The sequence below is a fragment of the Bos javanicus genome, chromosome 19, assembly GCF_032452875.1.
Source record: "Bos javanicus breed banteng chromosome 19, ARS-OSU_banteng_1.0, whole genome shotgun sequence".
NCBI classification, from domain to species: domain Eukaryota; kingdom Metazoa; phylum Chordata; class Mammalia; order Artiodactyla; family Bovidae; genus Bos; species Bos javanicus.
Genome location: NC_083886.1, coordinates 6,437,898 through 6,463,550, shown reverse-complemented (window position 1 = coordinate 6,463,550; position 25,653 = coordinate 6,437,898). Strand labels below are relative to the sequence as shown.

At 37.5% G+C, this 25,653-nt stretch overlaps 1 protein-coding gene and 1 non-coding gene across 9 annotated transcripts in view; one reads left to right on the top strand and one right to left on the bottom strand.

The window, feature by feature from the left end:
• The window catches only part of STXBP4 (syntaxin binding protein 4), a 254,199-nt gene that overhangs the window by 150,216 nt on the left and 78,330 nt on the right, over positions 1 to 25,653 (bottom strand). For all 8 annotated transcript variants that reach the window (XR_009731174.1, XM_061389991.1, XM_061389993.1 and 5 more), the window contains 2 exons: positions 8,309 to 8,404; positions 4,697 to 4,762 (listed from right to left, as the gene is read on the bottom strand). Coding sequence is in view for 7 of the 8 variants with exons in the window: in XM_061389991.1 (XP_061245975.1) it covers positions 4,697 to 4,762; positions 8,309 to 8,404 (162 nt within the window). In the remaining variant the exon portion in view is untranslated. The remainder of the gene's footprint in view (positions 1 to 4,696; positions 4,763 to 8,308; positions 8,405 to 25,653) is intronic.
• Positions 16,993 to 17,065, top strand: TRNAC-ACA (transfer RNA cysteine (anticodon ACA)). Its single transcript has one exon. It is a non-coding gene; the product is annotated as a tRNA-Cys (tRNA).

Below are 25,653 nucleotides of genomic sequence, written 5' to 3'. Positions count from 1 at the left end.
ATGTGCTGTTTTGTACTACCACTGCTGCTGCTGCTAAGTCACTTCAGTCGTGTCCGACTCTGTGTGATCCCAGAGATGGCAGCACACCAGGCTCGCCCATCCCTGGGATTCTCCAGGCAAGAACACTGGAGTGGGTTGCCATTTCCTTCTCCAATGCATGAAAGTGAAAAGTGAAAGTGAAGTCGCTTCAGTCGTGTCCTACTCTGTGTGACCCCATAGACGGCAGCCCACCAGGCTCCTCCATCCATGGGATTTTCCAGGCAGGAGTACTGGAGTGGGGTGCCATTGCCTTCTCCGTTGCACTACCACTAGCATGTATGAAAATGCCTGTTTCACAACAGCCTCATCAACAATGCACTGTCAAGCATCTGAATTTTTGTTAACGGAAGAAAAACTGTATTGGCATATTTTTAAAAAGTAGCTTTGTTATGGTAGAATTTAAATATAGTAAAATTTACTCATTTTAGATATACAGCTTGATAACCTTGCTTAACCCAACATCACAAAAGTTTCTTTTGAATTTAAATTTTAGTTTATGTTTAGATCTATAATCCATTTGGAGTTAGCGAGGAGAAGGGGATGACAGAGGATAAGATGGCTGGATGGCATCCCCGACTCAATGGATGTGAGTTTGAGTGAACTCCGGGAGTTGGTGATGGACAGGGAGGCCTGGCGTGCTGCAGTTCATGGGGTCTCAAAGAGTCAGACATGACTGAGTGACTGAACTGAACTTTGAATATGATATGAAGTAGGGGTTAAGATTAGATTTTTCTCACACAAATATTCCCTTGTTCTAGCACCATGTATGGTAATAAGCAGTGAAAGTAAAAAGTCACTCAGTTATGTCCGACTCGAGTGACACCATGGACCATACAGTCCATGGAATTCTCCAGGCCAGAATACTAGAGTGGGTAGCTGTTCTCTTCTCCAGGGGATCTTCCCAACCCAGGGATCGAACCCAGGTCTCCCGCATTGCAGGCAGATTGTTTACTGACTGAGCCACCAGGGAAGCCCTGATGATAAGCAGTGCTTCCTCATTAAAGTGTCTGTGAACATTTTCAAACATCAAGTGACCCTAACTGGGGGTCAGTTTCCACTGGTATTAAATTGTTGCTGCTGCTGCTAAGTCACTTCAGTCGTGTTCGACTCTGTGCGACCCCATAGACGGCAGCCCACCAGACTCCCCTGTCCCTGGGATTCTCCAGGCAAGAACACTGGAGTGGGTTGCCATTTCCTTCTCCAATGCATGAAAGTGAAAAGTGAAAATGAAGTCGCTAAAGTTGAGTCCGACTCTTCGCAACCCCATGGACTGCAGCCCACCAGGCTCCTCCATCCATGGGATTTTCCAGGCAAGAGTACTGGAGTGGGGTGCCATTGCCTTCTCCTAGCTCCAAGCTTAAAACCAGGATCAAGAAATCTAGTTCACATAGTTCCCTTCTTCCCAGAGGAGCAGGTGTCTATGTTCATGTTCCAATTCCTTTGGTAATTCCTTAAAACCTGTGTAACAAAACCAGTTTTAGAGCTGTTTTCTGTTGGAGAACATTCTCTGTATCTTGCTCAGTACTAGGAGCTGGAAGTCCTATCTCAACATAGATTTAATTGACATTTCTCTTGTGGGAAAGACTGAAAATCTTTTTATATGTTTCATATGACCTTCAATAACTTTTTCAGTGAATGGTCTGTTCATGTCTTTTACCCATTTTTCTACATAATTTTTGGTTTCATCTAGACGACTAAAACTTCTCCTTACAATTTGTGTATGTGGTCCAGTAACTGAGTTCTGCATATTAATTTTATTTCTTGCTAGCTTGTGAATTTCCCAACGAGTTATTTTTATCATTGATTCTTTAGGGTTTTCAAGATTTCTATTATGTTACTGTTTTATTTATTCTTTTCCAATTCATGTGTCCCTGGTTGCTTTTTTAGTCTGCAGTTTTTTAACTGCATTCTTTCTTTTTGTGATACTTTTGTCAGGTTTAGACATCAATGTTATACTTCCTCCCAGGAAAGAATCTGGAATTTTTCTTTGTTTCTTTCTCTTTCTGCTTTTTTAAAATATCTGAACCCATTTATGTAGTTCTGGGATTAAATGCCAAAGTTTTGGTTAAAACTTTGTGAAATGAAATTGTGAAACGATTTTGGCCTGGTCCTTTTCTGTAGGGTGGCTTCTTGGTAACTTTATTTCTTCTATGGTTAAGCTTCTACCTCTACTGAGGCCAGTTTTGGTAAACTATATTTTCCTATGAAAACCCATTTAAATTATCCCATTTATATTAGATTACTATTGTATTCAGTCTCTATTCTGTTATACTGCCTTCTGTTGAAATTGTTGTATATAGTTACTGCATTTTGACATTTTTGCTTTTTTTAAAAAGGATTTCTTTTGGTAATTGGAAGATCCATATTTTCATTCTACAAAATCCAAAAATTTGCTCAGTCTTTACCTAATCTTTTTATTGTTTGCTGTCAGTTTGAAGTGATATTCACTGACCATTATACTACAGAATGATCTTATGCTGTTTTCCCCTTTTATTCTCCCTCATCCTCTCATTAAAAAAAAAAAAAAATTGCAAAACGGCATCTTTCTTTTTGGGCTTGGCTATACAGTAACATATAGGAAATGCTCATTGTTTGGAAATTCTTGCCAAAGTTACCCCAGTCATTTTTTGGCTGGGGAAAACTCACCTCTACCAGATTCTTCAGGAATACTATATGCATATATTATTTCCTGAATACTGGCACATTTGTAACTGTTGACTTGATATCTAAAAGTCGACTTGGTGGGATACAGTATTCTTGATTCACACATCCTTTCGTTTCATGAAGATGCCGCCCCGCAAATGCCTTACTTTGTATGCTGCATCAGGAGGCTGGTGCTGGTCTCACTCTATCACCTTTGCGCGTTATCTGACCTCTCATTTGGAGGGACCACGCACTTCCCCTCCATCTTTAAAGCCTGCCTCGATGTACCCTAAACCGACCTTTCCCCACCACCCAATAATAGTTCCAGGTCATCTTTTACTTCTGAAAGTGTTCTTGGATTATAGTTCAAAATATTAGTGCTGTTCAGTTGTTTTGATTTACTTCCTCATGAAAATCCTTTACTTACTTCATTCTTATTTTTCTGGTTTACTTTGATACCTTTTCATTTGATTATATTCTTCCTTGGGTAACCTGTAATATAGTTTTCATTTCTAGCATCATTTTGTCTTTTTCTTCCCTTTCTTTCCCAGGTTTTATCAACTCTCATTTCATTTATCCCTGTTTTTTTGTCATTTTCTAAGTCTTTGTTTTTAATTCCTTATTTTGAGTTATTCTGTGTTACAGTTTTAAGGTTGAATTGTTCTGCGGTATTTTCATCAGGAATAAAGCTTTAATTCATATTGTCTGATATTTACAGTTGTTTTGTAATGACAAGGACAGATTTTTTGTTTTTTTCCAATTCCTTTTTCTTTCACAGAAAGAGTTCTTAGTTCAACAGCACCCTCTTCTGTGCAGTTTCTTTTTATGGATCATGTTGTTGATGGTCATGGTGGAGGGTACATGGAGGAGGCTTGGTATGTCTTGTTTCTCTTTCATTTCTGCAAGACCCTTAATTTCCCCCTCTTATTTCCTTTTTTCTCATTATTTCTTAGCCTCCAAGGGATACCACCCCTTCTCTATTTATTTGATTCTTTTCTCCAAACAATGATTCTAGAACGCTGCTGCTTCTGGTTGCACATACTTCCTCAAGTTCTGAGAACCACCAAATCCTGGCCACTGTTTAGTATTTTGTCATTAATAGTTGCATTTTTCTCTTTCTGGAGGCGATCTTACTTTCAGTACTTTGTCTGATTACTCTGTTCTCCTTACTCTTTTCAGAGTTTTTAAGCCTCCCCTGCTTTCACGTTTCAGTGGCAGGCAAGTTGCAACAGTTTGTTGGAATTTTGAACTCTATTTATATGTGCCGTGAAGGTTCTGGTGCTCTCTATCCAATAGCCACATTTAAGGTAGAGGTCCTGGGAATTGTCTGGCAGTCCAGGGGTTAGGACTCAGTGCTTTTACTGCCGTGGGCCCAGTATCAATTCCCAGTCGAGGAACTAAGATCCCAGAAGCCATGCATGATGTATCCAAAAAAAAAAAAAAAGGTGTGGGTTCCTGTATGGTTTTATGTGCTCTGTAAATGTTATGTTTTCTGGGAGGATAATATTGGGGAGATTCAAAATCAGGTGACTGCCACTGTTCTATAGCAATGTCCTCTTAACTTTCTACTCTTATTAACCTTTTATTTGTTACTGGTATCTCTATTTCATGATATCATTGCATTTGTTTCGCTGTAAGTTACTTAAAATTCTTCGAAGAATGATAAAGAGTGAAAATAAATTTTTACTTTTTATTACTAAAAAAAATTTAAAAATGCTCTGGCTTGGAAGTTTTTTCCCCCCCCCCTTGATTTGCTTTTACTTTTAATAAAATGAATATGAGTAACAGAAGAAAAGAAAAAGGAAAAATAGAAGAGAAAGAAAAAAAGGGTAGAAAAGCAATGAGACTGATCGTTTTAGTCCACAGATCCCCAACTCTGAAAGCAGCAGTACACTATGCTATGCTGTTTGTATCTGTAGGCTCTCAGATATTACACATATCAATGCATTGCACTTATACCTCATTTGTCTATACACACATCCACAAGACACAAATAAACAATGTATGCACTTACTTGTTTCACATTCTGGAGTTCTTCTGTCAATTGCTTCCTCTGCCTTTCCGATTCAAACAATTTTTCCTGTATTAAAAAGCCACTGAATTAACAACCTGTTAAGACGGCATCAATGAGCATGACTTTTAGGGCTTTGTTTCAAGGCTTACAAATTCCTCAAACATCCAGTTTCTAGAATCTGGATTTGTAGCTCCCAGTCACTTTTCTGCCTTTTACATGCCATTTAAAAGTAATTAGCTCTTTACAGTATAATTGGGATGTAAACATATTTTCTGTTACTATAATTAGTCACATTTTTTTCCTGTGCCAGGCAGCATGCAGGATCTTCATTTCCTGACCAGAAATTGAATTCAGGCTACGGCACTGAAAGCCTGGACTCCTAACTACTAGGCCACCAGGAAACTCCTTACTAGCCACTTTTTAAAAAACCTAAAAATCTGAGGTCCAAAATAAGTCAATCAGGATCAAAATGTATAAATGTCAACTAAATGCTAGATAATAGCTATCACTGTCAAAGAGTTTGCAAATTGAAGAGCATGACTATTGTAACTTAGAAGTCCCTCTTACCGTACATACGAAAGAGGACTATGAAACAGAGTTGACCATAATGTTCCCAATTTAGCTAATTTTTGTAAGATTATCCATAAAAATGAACATATAACTAGTGTAATCAAAATATGAAATAATAGTTACTAAGGTGGAATAACATTGGCATCCCAAACAAATATTAAAATCTTTGAACTTAAAATTAAGGATATTGAGAATAACACGCTAAAACGTTCAATTTTGTTATGTCATAAATCCACGTTTTATTGATCAAATCAGAGATACTTTAAGAGCCATTTTACTTATAACCTGAGCAGAGGAATTGCTAGAAGATTATAATGAGTGGTAAACATTCATGGCAACATTGGAATGTTTACAAGAAGCAATCTACTTTCTGCTATACTTGAGCTCATTCTTGTCTAAGAGATGAAATGAAGGTACGTGAAGATGAATACAATATAGCAATCTAACGAGTCTGCCACAGAACAGGAGCCAAGAAACTTCTGGCTCCTAGGCTTTTATGCTCTGCTAAGTCACCTTCACTCTTGGTGTCCTAGTTTTTCGCATCTGTAAATGGAAAATATATCTATTTTCATTCAACTTTGCAAAGCAGTAGCAATGTGAACTCTGCAGAAAGCCTTTAAGTTAAATAAAGCCCATGGAACCTTTAAAAATCATTCTTGCAGAATAAAAATTAGCCATTGGCATCAAATTTTCTTGTTTCCATTTCTACTTGTACCTTAAATCAGACATGATAAACAGAGATGTCACAGGATAATGGGGAGTGATGACAGACATCTACACATTCTGTGAAATCCATTTAACAACCTCTGCTTTTTGTGTATATGTGGTATAATACAAGCAGAAAAACTCAAAGTACAAAGATTATTATCACACACAAAACATTTATTGCTGTGTAGTGTTTTCTGTATTTAAGCAAATGTCTCTCAGCCAATAGATAGGTTTTCAGGTGAAGGAAATTATACAGAATATATTTTACCTGTGATTTCAGGTTTTATCACAGTAGGGTATGTTCAGTTACATCTCGTAAATTTTAAATACAAATCCTGATTTACTCAATAGTTCCTCTGGAAAGCTTTGTTTAAATGTTAAATGAATACATCTTTAAATTAAAATTCTAATTATTACCACTGATATTCCAGTAAAAAACAAAAATATATCACTAAATTTAACAATGATAAACATTGGGGCTTCCGTGGTAGCTCAGACAGTAAATAATCTGTCTGCAATGCAGAAGACCCGGGTTTGATCCCTGGGTCAGGAAGATCCCTTGGAGTAGGGAATGGCAACCTCCTTTGTTCTTGCCTGGAGAATTCCACAGACACAGGAGCTTGGCAAACTACAGTCACAAAGAGTTAGACATGATCAAGAATTAAGATGAAAAATATAAATTTAGCTTTAATAATTGACAGTAGTTTTTTCTTATTCTCTTAAAAAACATCTGTAGTGTTGGTTATACTGGTAAGATAGCATTTTTATATAATTTACTCTGTGTAAGTCATTGAATCTTATGGTTCATCAGAATTTTCTGAGGCTCTCAGATCTTTTTCATTTCATCATAGGGAACTGGTTAAATAATCTAGAACAGAACCTTTGGAGGATAGGAGAGGCACTGAAAAGAATTAGGTAGATTCTTATATATTAACCTGAAAAGTTATCCAAGATATAATGCTAACAACAAAGAGAAAAAAAGAAAATAAGTTGTAAAAAAGTGTATAATATATGAAACATTTCTGTGGAATTAAAAGAAGCATATATACACATATTTTTTAGCATATGGTTGAGTACACAGAGAAAGTCTCTGAAAGGGTAAATAAGATATGTTAAACAATAGCTTCCTCTAGAGGTCAGAATTTAAAGACTAAGGTAGCAAGGAAATTTCTTTCTCTTTTTAATTTGGTGTAAAGATTTTACCTCAATAAAAATGAAACAAATAATAGAATTTCAGTTATTTAAAAACTAATTAAAAATAATTTGGGGCTTCCCTGGTGGCTCAGTGATAAAGAATCTGCCAGCCAATGCAGGTAACTCAGGCTTTCGAAACGTGACCTAGGAAAAGTCCTACATGCCATGGAGAAACAAAGCCTGTGCACAGGTTCAACTATTGAACCTGTGCTCTAGAACGTGGGCACCACAACTGCTGGGCCCATGTGCCACAGCTACTGAATCCCGCATGCCCTGGAGCCCGCGCTCTGCAGCTGTCCAAGTCACCACACGAAAGGCCATGTACTGCAACTAGAGAGTCGCCCCCACTCTCTGCAACTAGAGGAAAGTCTGTGCAGCAATTCAGACCCAGCACAGCCAAAAATAAACACATAAAAAAGTTTAAATATATTCCTATGATGAATTAGTGGAAAACAAATAGTTACACTGTTTTTCTTGAAGACCTGAAAAATATAATGGCTTTCCATAAAAATTAAGATACAAATTTAATATTCTAAACACAAAATTAAAACATATATAGAGAAACAAAATCTTACAGTATATTTGGGAAATATATTGTGTTTTTATTTCCCTTAAATCTCAATCCATTAATTTCAAATTATGTTAGCAAAACAAGATGTCCCTGAAGCATTCACATGAATACAGGAGAAAATGTATTTTCCAATGAACATCTGAGGATCTAAAATTGTCATGGCTTGCTTCATTGGCTCTCCTTTCTTCCCACCAGTGTGAAAAAAAAAAGGGGGTTAGAAGTAGTCAGATTAGAAGGTATGATTACAAATCACACTGTTCACACCGAATCTGTGAAATACAAATAATGAGTATGTAAGCTAAAAAATTTACTCTCTAAAGGTCAGCTGAGGAAATCACTCACTGTGAAATATAAATAATGAGTATATGAGCTAAAAAATTTACTCTCTAAAGGTCAGCTAAGGAAATAAATATTAATTTGATATTAATATTCTATACTAAGCTATTTGATATTGATATTCTTAAAAAAAAACAAAAACTAAGTCTCGATACTCCAGAATTCAACACAAGATAATTTTCTTTCTTTTCTTTATACAAAAGAAAATATAAGGAAGCTAAATTGGAGATTACCTTAAGTGTCTTCACTTCTTCCAAGGCGTTATTTCTTTCATGTTTAAGCTTTTCCATTTCATCTGTTTCTAAGGAATCACCTGCCTCCTGAGAAATCTGTATGCAAGATAAGAAGGAAGAGTTAGAACAGAACATGGAACAATGGACTGGTTCAAAATTGGGAAAGAAGTAAGTCAAGATTATGTATCACCACACTGCTTATTTAACATATATGCAAAATACATGATGCAAATGCCAGGCTGGATGAATCTCAAGTTGGAATCAAGACTCTCAGGAGAAGTATCAATAACCTCAGATATGCAGATAATACCACCCTAATGGCAAATAGCAAAGAGGAACTAAAGAGCCTCTTAAAGAGGGTGAGAGACGAGAGTGAAAAGCTGGCTTAAAACTCAACATTCAAAAAATGAAAATCATGGCCTCTGGTCCCATCAGTTCAGTCGCTCAGTAATGTCTGACTCTTTGCGACCCCATGAACTGCAGCATGCCAGACCTCCCTATCCATCAACAACTCCCCGAGTCCACCCAAACCCATGTACATTGAGTTGGTGATGCCATCCAACCATCTCATCCTCTGTCATCCCCTTCTCCTCCAGCCCTCAGTCTTTCCCAGCATCAGGGTCTTTTCAAATGAGAAAGCTCTTCTCATCAGGTGGCCAAAGTACTGGAGTTTCAGATTCAACATCAGTCCCTCCAATGAACACCCAGGACTGATCTCCATTAGGATGGACTGGTTGGATCTCCTTGCAGTCCAAGGGACTCTCAAGAGTCTCCTCCAACACCACAGTTCAAAAGCCTCAATTCTTCAGCACTCAGCCTTCTTTATAGTCCAACTCTTACATCCATACATGACTACTGGAAAAACCATAGCCTTGACTAGACGGACCTTTGTTGGCAAAGTAACGTCTCTGCTTTTGAATATGCTGTCTAGGTTGGTCATAACTTTCCTTCCAAGGAGTAAGCGTCTTTTAATTTCATGGCTGCATTCACCATCTGCAGTGCTTTTGGAGCCCAGAAAAACAGTCAGCCACTGTGTGCAATGTTTCCCCATCTATTTGCCATGAAATGATGGGACCAGATGCCATGATCTTAGTTTTCTGAATGTTGACCTTTAAGCCAACTTTTTCACTCTCCTCTTTCACTTTCATCAAGAGGCTCTTTAGTTCTTCCTCACTTTCTGCCATAAGGGTGGTGTCATCTGCATATCTGAGGTTATTGATATTTCTCCCGGCAATCTTGATTCCAGCTTGTACTTCTTCCAACCCAGCGCTTCTCATGATGTACTCTGCATAGAAGTTAAATAAGCAGGGTGACAATATACAGCCTTGACGTACTCCTTTTCCTATTTGGAACCAGTCTGTTGTTCCATGTCCAGTTCTAACTGTTGCTTCCTAATCTGCATACAGGTTTCTCAAGAGGCAAGTCAGGTGGTCTGGTATTCCCATCTCTTTCAGAATTTTCCAGTTTACTGTGATCCACACAGTCAAAGGGTTTGGCATAGTCAATAAAGCAGAAATAGACGTTTTTCTGGAACTCTCTTGCTTTTTTGATGATCCAGTGGATGTTGGCAATTTGATCTCTGGTTCCTCTGCCTTTTCTAAAACCAGCTTGAACATCTAGAAGTTCATGGTTCACGTGTTGCTGAAGCCTGGCTTGGAGAATTTTGAGCATTACTTTACTAGCGTGTGAGATGAGTGCAATTGTGCGGTAGTTTGAGCATTCTTTGGCATTGCCTTTCTTTGGGATTGGAATGAAAACGGACCTTTCCCAGTCCTGTGGCCACTGCTGAGTTTTCCAAATGTGCTGGTCCCATCACTTCATGGCAAACAGATGAGGAAAAAGTAGAAGCGGTGACAGATTTTACTTTCTTGGGCTCCAAAATCACTGTAGATGGTGACTGAAGCCATGACATTAAAAGACACTTGTTCATTGAAAGAAAAGCTATGACAAATCTACACAGCATATTACAAAGCAGAGATCATTCTGCCAACAAAAGTCGGGTCTAGTCAAAGCTATCGTTTTTCTAGCAGTCATGTACAGATGTGAGACTTGGACCATAAAGAAGGCTGAGGGCCAAAAAATTGATGCTTTCAAACTGTGGTATTGGAGAAGACTCTTGAGAGTCCCTTGGACAGGAAGGAGATCCAACCAGTCAATCCTAAAGGAAATCAGTCCTGAATATTCATTGGAAGGACTGATGCTGAAGCTGAAGTTCCAACACTTTGGCCACCTGATGCAAAGAGCCGACTCACTGGAAAAGACCTTGATACTGGGAAAGATTGAGAGCAAGAGGAGAAGGGGGTGACAGAGGATGAGATGGTTGGATGGCATCACGGATTCATGGACATGAGTTTGAACAAACTCTGGGAGACAGTGAAGGATCGGAAGCCTGGTATGATGCAGTTCGTGGGGCCACAAAGCGTTGGACATGACTCAGCAACTGAACAACAGCAACAAAGCAATCACAGGGGAGAAACTGTCAATATTAAAATACGAGAGAAAAGTTATACATTAGATACTAATTATGAGAGCTAACTTAAAAATCCTCTTTTGATGAGTCTTAGGCTTTTGCATTCTAATAACAAGATTCAGTTTCTTATTTTGGAGTTGTTTCATTAGATAAAAGAGAATATTAAATAATCTGGGGTAACAACAAATATGCTTCAATCAAAAACAGAGACATTACTTTGCCAACAAAGGTCCATCTAGTCAAGGCTATGGTTTTTCTTGTGGTCATGTATGGATGTGAGAGTTGGACTGTGAAGAAGGCTGAGCATTGAAGAATTGATGCTTTTGAACTGTGCTGTTGGAGAAGACTCGTGAGAGTCCCTTGGTCTGCAAGGAGATCCAACCAGTCCATTCTGAAGGAGATCAGCCCTGGGATTTCTTTGGCAGGAATGATGCTAAAACTGAAACTCCAGTACTTTGGCCACCTCATGCGAAGAGTTGAGTCATTGGAAAAGACTCTGATGCTGGGAGGGATTGGGGGCAGGAGGAGAAGGGGACGACAGAGGATGAGATGGCTGGATGGCATCACTGACTCGATGGACGTGAGTCTGGGTGAACTCCAGGAGTTGGTGATGGACAGGGAGGCCTGGCGTGCTGCAATTCATGGGGTCGCAAAGAGTCGGACACGACTGAGCGACTGAACTGAACTGAAACAAGCAGCATCAAATGAGATAAACTGTTGCTATTTAACATCAATGATTCCAGATAGATACCTATTTTCTAATCTACCTCCAGCTCTTACCTGGTTCTCATGATATCATTTTCAACCCTTGGGCCCCCTGACCTCTGTGATACTTGGTAAATAACATTATGAATCATTTCTACTCTGCTTTCTCAAGTCTGCTATGTAGTATCACAAGACCCTACAGAAAGTCACTGCACTGCGCTCAGCGGGCCTCACCTCAATTCTCCCTTCACTATTGTTCCATCATCATCATTTTTAAGTTATTTGACTTGTGCCAATTCTGGATAGCTACTATTGCACTGGCCACATTCACAACCTCAATTCATCTTAAACAGAATAGAACAACAACCTCTGTTTCAGTCTAATTTTATTGATAAAGCCTTCTATTATGAACCAGCCCATCCAATTACCTCCTTTCCTTAAAATTTCTGTGTATTCCCTTATTTTCCCCTGCCTAATCCTTTTATTTCTTATAATCTGGTTTACATATCTTTCCTCCCTCCCCACATTTCAATAATAATTACTTGTAGTGTCACCAAGCAACCTGCTATGAGAAAAAATATGCCCCTCATCGACTTTCGTTAATCACTTTCTCACACATAGTATTGCTCAAGCCATGTGTCCTTGCAACTTTCTCTTCCCTAGGATTTTGATACTCTACTATTTCATCTACCCTCAGGATATTTAGGCTGTTTCTAATGACTTCATTTCATTTCTATTTCTTAAATGGAGAAAAGTTCCCCAAAGTCTGTCCTTTTCTGCCACCTTCTCTACAAGCTGTCCCTGAGTGATAACGTTCACTGCCATGCCATTACAACTATCACCCTCCACATAATCTGCAAATCCCTCTCCTGATGTATAGTTCCTTATTGCCTTTCGGTTATTTATACCAGTCAGCATCATGAACTTACTCTTTCCAAAACACAGCCTATCATCTTCTCTACCTTTCTCTTCTTATTCCTTCTTCCTAGTAAAAGAACCAGTATATCATTAATCACCCCAATAAAAAACTTTGGGGTTATCTTTAACTCATTCTCCTTTGCTCTGACATTCAAACGCATGCCTCATTGATGGCATACTTGTTTTGGTCAATGTCTTAGATCTGTCTCTCCATTCCTTTCTCATTCTTCTCACCTCTCTTTATTCATCCATACTTGCAGTCCTTCTTTGGTTCCATGTCTAGACTACCAACCACCACTTTAACCCCTTCCAAGATAAACAATACTATTTAAGATTACTATTTCTAAAATATCACTTTGATCATATCACTATTCTCCTTAATAGTTACCAACTTAACAGGTACAATCAGTCAATTCAGTTGCTCAGTCATGTCCGACCTGTTGTGACCCCATGGACTGCAGCACACCAGGCCTCCCTGTCCATCACCAACTCCCGGAGTTTACCCAAACTCATGTCCACTGAGTCAGTGATGCCATCCAACCATCTCATCCTCTGTCATCCCCTTCTCCTTCCGCCTTCAATCTTTCCCAGAATCAGGGTCTTTTCAGATGAGTCAGTTCTTTGCATCAGGTGGCCAAAGTACTGGAGTTTCAGCTTCAGCATCTAGTCAGTGTCTAAGTTTAATATTTATTCTTCCTTTTTTCTCTGACCTGCATGTACTCAACTATCTTTTTTAAGAAGTAGATTACTCTCTGCTTACTATCACATTATACACATTTATTTTTTCATGCTAATAATCATCACTCTGATCACCTCTTGAGCAGATAAAATCCTATACGATTCAAAACTCACTCAAGGGAATTCCCTGGCAGCCCAGTGGTTAGGACTCCATGCTTCCACGACAGGGGACCTGAGTTTGATCCCCTGTCCAGCATGCCATGTGGCATAGCCAAGAAAACACCAAAACAAAAAATGAAAACTCACTCATATGCCACCTCCATTACGAATTTTCCCTGAGTATTCTGAGTTCTATTATTACTATGGCCCTATCACAACGCATTTTTAAACTTTATCTGTATCCATGAATTTTCTTACATTATACCCTAAATTTCCTGAGGGATAGGCTTGAGTTTTATTTACCTTATAACCTGTGCCGGAGCAACTAACAATGCCACACGCTGTAGCTGTTTAATATACAAGTAATCTTTTACAGATGAGTGTATAGTGAAGTGACTATAAAGTACTTACTGTTACACACAGTGAGAAATACCATTTATATCATGACCCAATTATCAGCTAAACATTATCACTTTTATTATACACAGTTTACGTTAATATTTCCCACTCTATTCTATTTCCCTTGTTAAAATACAATCACTTAACTGACTGAGCAAAGACCCCAGTTGTGATTTTAATATAACCTATTTATGATACGTGATTACTGTGGTAAACCCATCGTATCATCATGGACCATCATCTGCTGACGCTAAGTTTAGAACACTGCTAAATGGAGGCTCCAATCTTGTCTTTTCTAGATGTAATCTTGTGCCAGTAGCAGGTGTAGCACTGTGTGAGTTTTTAATATAGCAGTGATGACTAGAATCACAGCAAGATAATTATATTTTTGGTTCTAAATGCCATATTATTCCAAAAGCAAAAAGGTTTTGTCCACTAAACAAAAGCAGGACTTACAGACTCAGCAATTCCTTCTTAAAAGACAGCATTTCAAGAAATCTTGAGTCAGACAGGATGATCAGCAAATGAAGCTAGTTACAAAAGAGTACATATTGTATGATTCTATTTATTACTGTATCCATTATGCTTCAGTAAAAATATTTTTAAAAAATAAAGGAAAATACAAGCCAAAAAACCAGAGAAACATATGGGTAAAAATAAGCATTCTTAACAGATGGATTACCAAATCTGATTCTCTTCTTTAAGATGACATGGTTGAGGGGGTGAGCACACTGGAATTTCCCCATCTTCACAGAATGTCAGTAGCCTGACCTCAGATCAACTGATATTCATATGGGGCACTATAGTGTTAACTAAAACAAACAAACAAACAAAATAGAACAAAAAAACTTGGGAATAATACTGAAAGTATTTTTAGAATTTGTTTCTGGTAAGCTACTCGACAAGCACTGATTTTTAACGGTATTTTCAAATGGTGGTGCATAACTCATTAGTAAATTATAAGACCTAATATTTACTGGACTGGAATTGAGCATTAGATAAGAACACAAGGATGTAAAAAAGGCTAAGTAATGCTTTGAGATTTTTGTTTCAGTTACACATGTGAGTGTGGTGAAGTAAAAATGGATTCTTATCGTGGATTTGTGGATTCAGGTGAAAAAAAAAGGAAAGCCAACATTTAATGGGGACTCTTCTGTGTGTTGACAAGAATTCTTGTACACTGATATAATGACTCTTGCACAATATTTGATCTGAAGCTACAAACAGGAAATTATTGGCATGTAGGCCTTGTACAATTACCATCAGCACTTTGCTTTTGCTATCAAAATGCCTCATACTGAATACATTTTTATCTGCTCTAAAATCATATTAGTATTGATAAAAAGGAAGTAAATTACTAATTTGGAGACCAAGTATTTCTTTGCAGTTGCTAAGAAAGCTCTGCATGCTCATTCCCTACTTGGCTTATGTAAGCCCAGTTACCTCTGCCTTTCCTCATCGAAATGAGTATGTTAGCTTCTATTACTGTTTGGCAATTAGAAAACAATGTTCTGCTGTCACACTAAGTAGGTAAGAACATAAGTAGGTAAGAACATAACACCTAGATGAGAGGAAGGGAAACTCTGCTCTTACTGCTTCAGTCTTCCTACTCTAAAGGCTGCAGAATCAGTTTTGCCAAATCAGTGCCTCAATTCAGGGAGAGCTGGGTGATTTCCTGAGTTCCCAAATCACTAGGTATTTGGGAATGCTCATTCATCGCTGATGAGAATAAGTCAGTACAGCCACTTTGGAAGCGAGTTGGCAGCTTCTTGCAAAATTAAACATCCTTTTAACATACGGTCCATCGATTAAGTTTCTTGGTATTTACGCAAAGAAATTGAAAAATTATGTCCACACAAAAACGTGCACATGGACATTTACAGAGGTTTTATTCATAACTATCCAAACTTGGAGCAATTGAGATGTTCTTCAGTAGGTAAATGGATAAATAACCATCCAGATAAGAGCTATGAAAAGACATGGAGAAACATTAAGTGCATATTATTGCCTGAAAGAAGCCAATCTGAAAAGGCTATATACTGTATGATTCTAAGTATACGACACCCTAGAAAGGGCAAAACTATGGAGACAATAAAAGGATCAGTGGTTGTGATGGATTTGGATGGGGGCAGGGTAAGGCTGTGGAGACATGATATGCAGTACACAGAGAATCTTTTATGTAATAAAAATATTCTGTATGATACCATAATGATTGATGTATGTCTCTATACATTTGTCCTAACCTAACACAGAATGTATACACCAAGAGTAAACCATAGTGTAAACTACAAACTTTGGGTGATTATCAATGTAGGCTCGTCAATTATAACAAATGTGTCACTCTGAAGGGGAGGGCAACAACAGACAAGGCTAGGCATGTATAGAGGTGAGGGTATTTAGGAAATCTCTGTATGTTCCCCTTAATTTTGCAGTGAACCGAAACCTGCTCTAAAATAAACAGTCTTTGAAAAACCCCTACTGTTTATAATGGCAAAAAAGTGTGAGGTATCTGGAAATAAATCTAACAGAGATTAATAAGGCTTGTATTGGAAAAAAATACAAGTGTATTATTATACGCCATTGAGAAGATATAGATGAATAAGAGGCCAAAACATGTTCACAGATAGATTTAAACTTATAAAGATGTCGATTTTTCCCAAAATAATCTGTAAGTTCAAAGTAGCAAGATTCTGGCTAAAATTTATATGGATAAGATACCCAAAGTAATATCTGAAAAGAACAACAAGGTGGGAAAATATATTAAGACTTATGAAGTCAAGTCAACCAGTAGAATAAACAGTCTAGAAAGGCCCAGGCATATATGGAAATCTTATAAATGACAGAACTGGATTGCAAATAATCCTTCCAACCCATTGAAATGTGAATTTACATTTAAAATATTACCTTTAAAAATTTTATCAAAATTCACATATAAAACTTAAATTTTTGACTGTGTATCAATAGTATAATGATTAACCAATTCAGAAGAAAATTTTAATATGTAAGAGTTTATGAACATAGCAAGTTAAAACAAATACATTTGAATTTATTTAAATTTCGGGGTAGCAAAATGATAGGGTAACTAAGGAAAGATTTTTAACCTTGATACTATAACATATCGGGGTGACATTCTAGGGCAATATGGAAGAGAAATAAGAGTTAAAAGAGACAGGAAAGATGTTAAAAGTCTGAGTATAACAGTTTGCATCTACAAACCACAAAATCTCAGTCCAGTCCTCCCCTGACTTCAGTCTTTGGCAACCACAAGTCTGTTCTCTGCCCGTGAGTCTGTTTCTACTTTGTAGATAGGTTCATTTGCGTCATATTTTAGATTCTATTAATACATAAAAGGACTTCCCTGGTGGCTCAGATGGTAAAGCGTCTGCCTACAATGCAGGAGACCCGGGTTCAATTCCTGGGTCAGGAAGATCTCCTGGAGAAGGAAATGGCAACCCACTCCAGTATTCTTGCCTGGAGAATCCCATGGACAGAGAAGCCTGGTAGGCTACAGTCCATGGAGTCGCAAAGAGTTGGACATGACTGAGCGACTTCACCTTCACCTTCACCTTCAATACATAAAAATGATACCATATGGCATTTGTCTTTCTCTTTCTGAGTTACTTCACTTTGTATGATAATCTCTAAGTGTATCCATGTTGCTGCAAACAGCACTACTTCCATTTTTTATGGCTGAGTAGTATTCCATTGTCAGAGAAGGCCATGGCAACCCACTCCAGTACTCTTGCCTGGAAAATCCCATGGACAGAGGAGCCTGGTAGGCTGCAGTCCATGGGGTTGTGAAGAGTCGGACATGACTGAGCGACTTCACTTTCTCTTTTCACTTTCATGCATTGGAGAAGGAAATGGCAACCCACTCCAGTGTTCTTGCCTGGAGAATCCCAGGGACGGGGGCGCCTGGTGGGCTGCCTGTCTATGGGGTTGCACAGAGTCGGACACGACTGAAGCGACTTAGCAGCAGCAGCAGCAGTATTCCATTGTACATATGTACTATATCTTCTTTATCCATTCATCTGTTGATGGACAATTATGTTGTTTCTGTGTCTTGGCCACTGTAAATAGTGCTGCTATGAAGGTACATGTATTGTTTGGCTAATATGTCTAACAGCAGGATTGCTGGATCACATGGTAATTCTATTTTCAGTTTTCTGAGGAACTTCCATACTGTTTTCCACAGTGGTTACACCAACTTACATTCCCACCAAAGTGTAGGAGTTCCCTTTTCTCCACACCCTCTCTAGCATTTGTTATTATAGACTTTTTAATGATGGCTGTTCTGATTGGTGTGAAGTATAGTAGTTTGATTTGCATTTCTCTAATAATTGATGATGTTGAACATCTTGTCGTGGGCCTATTGGCCAACTGTATGTCTTTGGAGAAATGTCTATTTGGGTCTTTTGTCCATTTTCAATTGGATTATCTGTTTGTTGTTGTTGAGTTTTATGACCTATTTCTATGTTTTGGAAATTAAGCCCTTGTTGGTTGCAATGTTTGTAAATATTGTCCCCTATTTCATAGATTGTCTCTTTGTTTTGTTTATGGGTTTACTTTGGTGTGTAAAAGCTTGTAAGCTTGATTAGGTCCTAATTTGTTTATTTTTGTTTTTATTTCTACTACCTTGGGAAGCTGACTTAAAAAAAACACTGGTACAATTTATGTCAAAGCATACTTTGCCAATGTTCTCTTCTAGGAGTTCCATGGTGTCTTGTCATATATATAAGTCTTTTTTCCTATCATATTCTATCTTTCTTTGTCAAAGATTAATTGACCATAGTTATATGGGTTTATTTCTGGGCTCTCTATTCTTTTCCATTGATCTTTGTATCTGTTTTTGTGCCAATATATGTTGTTTTGATTATTGTATCTATCTTGGAGGTTATGCCTCCTGTTTTGTTCTTTTTCCTCAGAATTGGTTGGCAATTCTGGGTTTCGTGTCAATTCTATAGTTTCAGACATATTTTAGGATTTTTTTTTCCCAGTTCTGAGAAAAATGTCATGGGTAATTCGATGGGGATCAGGTTAAATCTGTACATTGCTTTGAGTAGTATAATCATTTTAATATTAATTCTTCCAATCCAAGAGCATATAATATCTTTGCATTTTTTTGAATCATCTTAAATTACCTTTATTAATGTTTATAGTTATATAAGTTTTCACCTCCTCATTCAGGTTCATTTCTAAGCATCATTTTTTTGGTGTGATTTTAAAAGTTATTGCTTTTTTACATTCCTTTTCTAATATTTCATTGTTAGTGTAAAGAAATACAACCTATTTTTAAATGCTAATCTTGCACCCTGTTGCCTTGCGGAATTCATTTATCAGATCTAGCAGTTTTTATGGGGAGTCTTTAGGGTTTTCTATATATAGTATCTTATCATCTGCAAATAATGAGAACTTTATCTCTTTCCTTCCAATCTGGATATCTTTTATCTGATTGCTGTGCTAGGACTTCTAATACTATGTAGAAAAGAAGTGGTGAGAATTGCCATCCTTGTCCTAGATTTTAGTGATAAGGTCTTCAGCTTTTTACCACTGAATATTCTATTGGCTGTGGGTTTGTCACAGCTTTTATTACATTGAGATATGTTTCTTCTACATCCAGTTTGGTAAGGGTTTTTATCATGAATGAATGTTGAATTTTGTCAGATGCTTTTTCTTCATCTGTTGAGATGATCATGTGGTTTTTTACTTCTTTTCTTGATGTGGTATATCACACTGATTGATTTGTGCACGTTGAACCATCCTTGTGAACTTGGAGTGAAACCCACTTGGTCATGGTATATGATCCTTTTTATGTACTGTTGGATTCAGCTTGGTAATATTTTGCTGAGAGGTTATGCATCTATATTTATCAAAGATATTGCCTATAATTTTCTTTTTGGTGGTAATTTTGTCTGGTTTTCATATCAGGATAATGACTTCATAGAATGTCTTCGGGAGTGTTCCTTTATCTTCAGTCTTTTGAAAGAGTTTGAGCAGGATTGGTAAAAGTTCTTTGTATGTCTGGTAGAATTCACCTGTGAAGCCATCTGCTCCTGGACTTTTGTTTGTAGGGAAGCTTTTCTTTTTTTAAATTACATATTCTATTTCCCTTCTAGTGATCAGTCCATTCAAAGCAATCTTGAGAAAAATAATTACAAAGTTGGAGGTTTCACAGTCCAAAACATGAACATACACTACAAAGCTACAGTAATCAAAATAGTTTGGTACTGACACAAAAACAGATACATAGGTCAAAGGAACAGAATCAACAGCCCAGAAATAAACCCACACTTACAGAGTCAATTCATCTAAAACATAAGAGGCAAGAACACACAATGGAGAAGAGAGTCTCTTTAATAAGTGGTGCTGGTAAATTGGACAGCTACATGCAAAAGAATGAACTGGACTACTTTCTTACACCATATACAAAATGAAACACAAAGTGAATTTAAGACTTAAAAACTGTAAGACCTGAAACTATAAATCTCCTAGAAGGAAACATTGGCAGTATACTCTTTGACATCAACCTTACCATTTTATTTTTTTTTTTGTATCTCTCTTCAAGCAAGGGCAACAAAAGCAAAAATAAACAAATGGGAATAAATCAAACTAAAAAGCTTTTGTACAGCAAATGAAAACACCAATGAAATGAAAATGCAACGTACTGAATGAGAGATGTTATTTGCAAATGATATATACAATAAGGGGGTTGATATTAAAAATACAAAAAGAACTCATACAACACATTATCAAAGAACAAAAACCTCAATTAAAAATGGGCAGGGGATGTGAACAGACATTTTCCAAAGAAGATATACTGACAGCTATCAGGAACTTGAAAGGTGCTAAACATTACTAATCATCAAGGAAATGTAAATTAAAACCACACTGAGATAACCGCCTCACACATATCATATGCTATGCTATGGTAAGTCACTTCAGTCGTGTCTGACTCTGTGTGACCCCAGAGATGGCAGCACACCAGGCTCCCCCGTCCCTGGGATTCTCTAGGCAAGAACACTGGAGTGGGTTGCCATTTCCTTCTCCAATGCATGAAACTGAAAAGAGAAAGTGAAGTCGCTCAGTCGTGTCCGACTCTTAGCCACCCCATGGACTGCAGCCCACCAGGCTCCTCCATCCATGGGATTTTCCAGGCAAATGTACTGGAGTGGGGTGCCATTGCCTTCTCCGCAAATATCATAAGCTTATTATTAAAAAGACAATAAACAACAAGTGTTGGTAAGGATGTAAAGGAAAACTCTCACACTTGTCAGTGGGATTGTAAACTGTTGCAACCACTTTGGAAATCAGTATGGAGCTTCCTCAAAAAACTGAAAAGAGGACTTCCCTAGTGGTCCAATGGTTGGGAGTCTGCCTGCCAATTCAGGGGACACAGGTTCAATCCCCAGTACAGGAAGATTCTTTATGCCACAGGGCAACTAAGCCCATGCACTGTAACCACTGAGCCTGAGCTCCAGCGCGCAGGTGCACAGCTACGGAAGCTTGCGTGCTCTGGAGCCTGGGCACCACAACTACTGAACCGCACGCGCTGCGACTACGGAAGCCTGGGTGCTCCAGCACTGGGATCTGCAACAGGAGAAGCCGCCACAGTGAGAAGCTTGGCACTGCAACCAGAGCAGGCCCCGCTCACCACAGTTAGAGAAAGCCTGCACACAGCAACAAAGATCCAGCACAGCCAAAAAAAATAAATAATGTTTAAACACTGAAAAGAGAACTACCATACAACCCAGTAATTCTGCTTCTGGGTATTTATCTGAAGAAAAATAAAACACTACTTGAAAAAGATATATGTACACCTATCATGTCACAGTACTATTTACAAAAGCCAAGATATGGAAACAGTCTAAGCATCTGTCAATGGATGAACAAATAAAGACGTGGTACATATATATAAACACACACACATGCATATATATAATGTTTTATATATACATTATTACTCAGCCATGAAAAGAAGGAATCTTGCTATTTGTGGCAACATGGATGAACATGAAGGATATTACACCAAGTGAAATAACTCAGAAAAAACCAAATACCATATGACCTCATTTACATGTCGAACCTAAAAAACAAAAGGAACAAAATAAAACAGAAACTGACTATACATACACAAAGCAAACAGGTGGGTGCCAGAGGGGAGACAGGTGGGGATGGATGTGAAATAGGTGAAGGGCATTAAGACATACAAAGTTCCAAATATATTAAATGAATAAGTCACAGGGACGTAATGTATACATAGAGAATACGGTCAATAACATTGTAACAACATTTACTGTGATGGGTAGTAACTGGTTTTATTGTTGCTATCATTTCATAATGTATAAAACTCATTCTCTATATTATACACCTGAAACTAATATAATAATACAGTTTAATTATAACTTTAAAAACTATGTTTATAATAATTGAAAACCAAACCAAACAACCAACCACTACACAATTAGACTAAGGTAGCTTTAAAGCAAGAAACATTCTAAAGATGAAGAGATTCAACAACCTGTCAGAATACAATTCTAAAATAAAAATAATAATAAAGGCTCATGATATGCAAAGCAAAAATTAGCAGAGCCAAATGGAGGAAATTTTAAAACATCTCTCTCTCAGTAACAGACAATACAATAAAAGGCAACAACAAAAACAACAATAAGTAATGAAAGAGAAAATTTTAAAAGAAAATAGAAAATTTGAACCACATGATTTGAACTTTGACCTGACACACAGAAAGCACTGCACCCAACAACTGTAAAACATACGTGCTTTTCACACAACAGAAAACATTCCATAAAATATATACTGGGTACATGGTCAAAGGATTAACACCACATAGAATGTCTGAATTAAATATGTCTCTGAATGTGTCTCTGAATATGGCCCTCTAAATTAAACTAGAAACCAGTAACCAAAAGGGAACTATAGTATATCACTAGAAAATGTTTAAAACAGTTTAAAATAAGAGTCAAAGACATATCCACAACAGAAAAATTATATACTGTTGAGTGATTATTAAAATATTACCTATAAAAACTTATGGATATGGGATATTCCTGTTGGTCCAGTGGTTAAGAATCTGTCTGCCAATGCAGGAGACATGGGTTCAAGCCCTGGTCTAGGAAGATCCTACATGCCATGGGGCAAGTAAGCCCGTGTGCCGCAACTACTGAGCCAACAGCCGCAACTACTGAGCCCTTCTGCTGCAGCCCCTGAAGCCAATACACCTAGAGGCAGCGCTCTGCAGTGAGAAGCCCACCCACCCCAACAAAGAGTAGCCCTGCTCACTGCAACTAGGGAAAGCCCATGCTCAGCCCCAAAGGCCCACCACAGTCAAACATTTAAAGATTAAAAAAAAACACCTGTGGGTGTGAGTACTGTGTAAAAATTGTGTTGGGAGTTCCCTGGTGGTCTAGTGGTTAGCATTCATTGCTTTCACTGCAGAGGCCTGGGTTTGATTCCTAATTTGGGAACTGAGATCCCATAAGCTGTGTGACGGAACCAAAAAAAGAAAAAACTTGTGCAGTACACCTATAAAATAAAAAGCAGTATCATCAAAAGTAAGGATTAAAAGTCTGAAAAAAATCCATGTTAATGTTTAATAAATTTTAATATCTTGATGAAAGGAAATCTTTTCTAGGAAAATGTACATCAACAACATTACCCAAGAAAAGAACAAACATTTGAATAAAGCCACTTTAGAAGACATTCTATGGGAAACATCCCCTCTCCTGAAAGATCTAGGCCCCAATCACTTGGCATATGAAGCATTTTCAAGCCTTTAAGGAACAGGAAAGTTTCTATTATTTAAATTTCTTCAGAGGAACTGTGACCCATGGACAGCTGACCCATGAGCAATGTGAGGGGTTAGGGACAATGATCCTTCACATAGTGGGAAATCTGAGTATGACTCTACAGTAGGTCCTCCACATCTGTGGTTTTGCACCCAGCGATTTAACCAACCTTGGATTATGTAGTACTATAGTATACAATACTGAAAAAAACCTGTGATTCAGTGGACCTGTACAGTACAAACCTATGTAGTTCAATGGCCAACTGTAAAACCTGCTCATTAAGTAAGATAATGCTAGCTTCTTTTCAAAAATTAAAAATGTTCAATGGCTCAAATATCACGGAAATAGGTTCTTGCTCAGTTTTGTAGCTCTTATTTAACAGTACTCAGAAAAAGTAAAAAATTGTGATAGAGACAAAAGTAATTAACTTCAAATGTCTACCTAGAAAGCTCAAGATAAATAACTGAAAAATAACTGGAATGAGGGAGTTCAATAAAGTGGCATCACACAAAATAGCCATTCAAAAATCAATTTTTCCATTGCCTTCTCCATATTAATCAATTAGAAAATATAATGGTAAAAAAAGTCCCAGTTTCAATAGCATCAAAAACTATAGTGTACCTATTTGACTTAGCAAGAAATATTCAAGACCACTATGAGCCAAGTTATAATTTCCTCTTTTCAAAACATCAACAAAGATCTAAATGAATGGAGAAATAAACCATTTCGCTTCTCTCAAACCATCCTCTAGATTCAATAAAATTCCAATTAAAAACAGAAAGTCCCAACTGAATTTTCATTACCATAGCACAATGATTCTAAAGATCATGTAGTTAGATAAAAATCAAGAAGCTAGCAAAAGAAGGAAAGACTTGACCTAACAGATAACAATCAACCTAGATCTATTAAGCTAGAGTAATTAAGATAATACTGTACTGGCAGAAAGAAATAAATCAATGGAACAGAGTGGTTTGTCTAGAAATATCTGGGTATTCATATGAAATTTAGGACATATTAAAATTTGTATTTTAAATTAGTTGCAAAAGTGGAAAAGGATAGTTATTGAATAAATGATGATGGAATAAGGGCAAGTGGTTATTCATTTGAGGCCCAACCTCATGCATAAGCAAAAATTATTTATAAAGAGTATGCTATATATATATATATATACACACTATAAAATGAAAAGATCTTCCTTAATAATATACCAAAATAAAATATCCATAAAGAAAAGACTGAAAGATTTGACAATAAAAATATCAAAGTTTTATAGAACAAATGACTTACGAAGTTAACAGACTTCACAACTTCTTTTTAGATAAAGCACAAAAATAGCAAAAGAGATCTATGTTGTTAGAGGGCCAAAGAGTAGGGTTTGTTATCTTGACATGGGGTGGGGAGGGTTAGCACTAGAAAACTAGAAAGGAACACGGGGGTGGAGACATCAGGGTCCCAGCAGTTTCTTTAACCCTGTGTTTCTTGATGTGGCTGCTGAGTACACAAGGGTGGTTCAGACAGTAATATTTTAGAGTTAACACTTAAGATATAAGTACTTTTCTGTAGTAAACTTAAAGATGGGAGTATCATAATGGAATAGTGAGGAAGGAGGATAAAGGAGATCAAGACAAAATTTCACTTTTGATTTTAAATTATCTGTATTTCATATATTTGTATATTGTCACCCTGCTTATTTAACTTATATGCAGAGTACATCATGCTGGGCTGGAAGAAGCACAAGCTGGAATTAAGATTGCCGGGAGAAATATCAATAACCTCAGATATGCAGATAACACCACCCTTATGGCAGAAAGTGAAGAGGAACTAAAAAGCCTCTTGAAGGTGAAAGAGGAGAGTGAAAAAGTTGGCTTAAAGCTCAACATTCAGAAAACGAAGATCATGGCATCTGGTCCCATCACTTCATGGGAAATAGATGGGGAAACAGTGGAAACAGTGTCAGACTTTATTTTTCTGGGCTCCAAAATCACTACAGATGGTGACTGCAGCCATGAAATTAAAACATGCTTACTCCTTGGAAGGAAAGTTATGACCAACCTAGATAGCATATTCAAAAGCAGAGACATTACTTTGCCAACAAAGGTCCGTCTAGTCAAGGCTATGGTTTTTCCTGTGGTCATGTGTGGATGTGAGAGTTGGACTGTGAAGAAGGCTGAGCGCCGAAGAATTGATGCTTTTGAACTGTGGTGTTGGAGAAG